Source organism: Tupaia chinensis, unplaced genomic scaffold (genome assembly GCF_000334495.1).
Source record: "Tupaia chinensis unplaced genomic scaffold, TupChi_1.0 Scaffold000207_1, whole genome shotgun sequence".
Lineage (NCBI taxonomy): Eukaryota > Metazoa > Chordata > Mammalia > Scandentia > Tupaiidae > Tupaia > Tupaia belangeri.
In genome coordinates this window covers 3,861,347-3,861,995 of record NW_006159682.1, presented here as the reverse complement: position 1 = coordinate 3,861,995, position 649 = coordinate 3,861,347, and the positions used below count along the sequence as shown (strand labels likewise).

Here is a 649-nt window from a genome sequence, read left to right as displayed (position 1 = left end):
AGGAGGACGAATTCCTGGTGGAGCCAAGAGCACACGCTGAAGAACGGACTTGGTATATCGAACAAGCTACCCATGGCAGCCACAGTCAGAGGCTGTCAGGCAGGGGACAAGCTGGACCTGAGCATTTCCAATGGTGCCCCCTTAGGGGGGAGAGCTATGGGGAGAGGCAGAGGTCAGAGCCTACCTGCTAAAAGGGCAGCCCCTTTGGTCTCCTCCAGTGCCCTCATGTGACCAAGCACAGGGTGGGCACCCGGAGAGGAACCTCCTCGGTGCTGACTAATGAGCTCTCTCATTGGGCCCTCAGGGGGCCTCACGGCCGTGATCTACACAGATGCTCTGCAGACGGTGATCATGGTGGGGGGAGCCCTGGTCCTCATGTTTCTGGGTAAGGAAGATCCCTAAATTCATCCTATCCTCAACCCTAAGTTCCTCTCCACCTCCTTGTTTTTGTCACCTCTTGACTGGAACTTTCCAGGGCACAGAGCCATGCCCCCCTCCATACCAGGACTCCCAAGGAGCAATATTCTCTCTACTCCAAACCAGGGGCCTAGAGCTTGAAGCCCACTTTCCCCCTCCCCATTGCCGTGTTCCAACCCAGAGGCCCACACGGGCCTGGGAGCCAGGGTGGGCTGAGGGACAGGCTCAGCAG

The 649-nt window shown here is 58.1% G+C and overlaps 1 protein-coding gene across 1 annotated transcript in view; it reads left to right on the top strand.

Moving 5' to 3' along the window:
* The window catches only part of SLC5A9 (solute carrier family 5 member 9), a 30,765-nt gene that overhangs the window by 9,548 nt on the left and 20,568 nt on the right, over positions 1-649 (top strand). Inside the window, exon 6 of the mRNA XM_014587367.2 lies at positions 305-385. Within this exon, the coding sequence (XP_014442853.1) occupies positions 305-385 (81 nt within the window). The remainder of the gene's footprint in view (positions 1-304; positions 386-649) is intronic.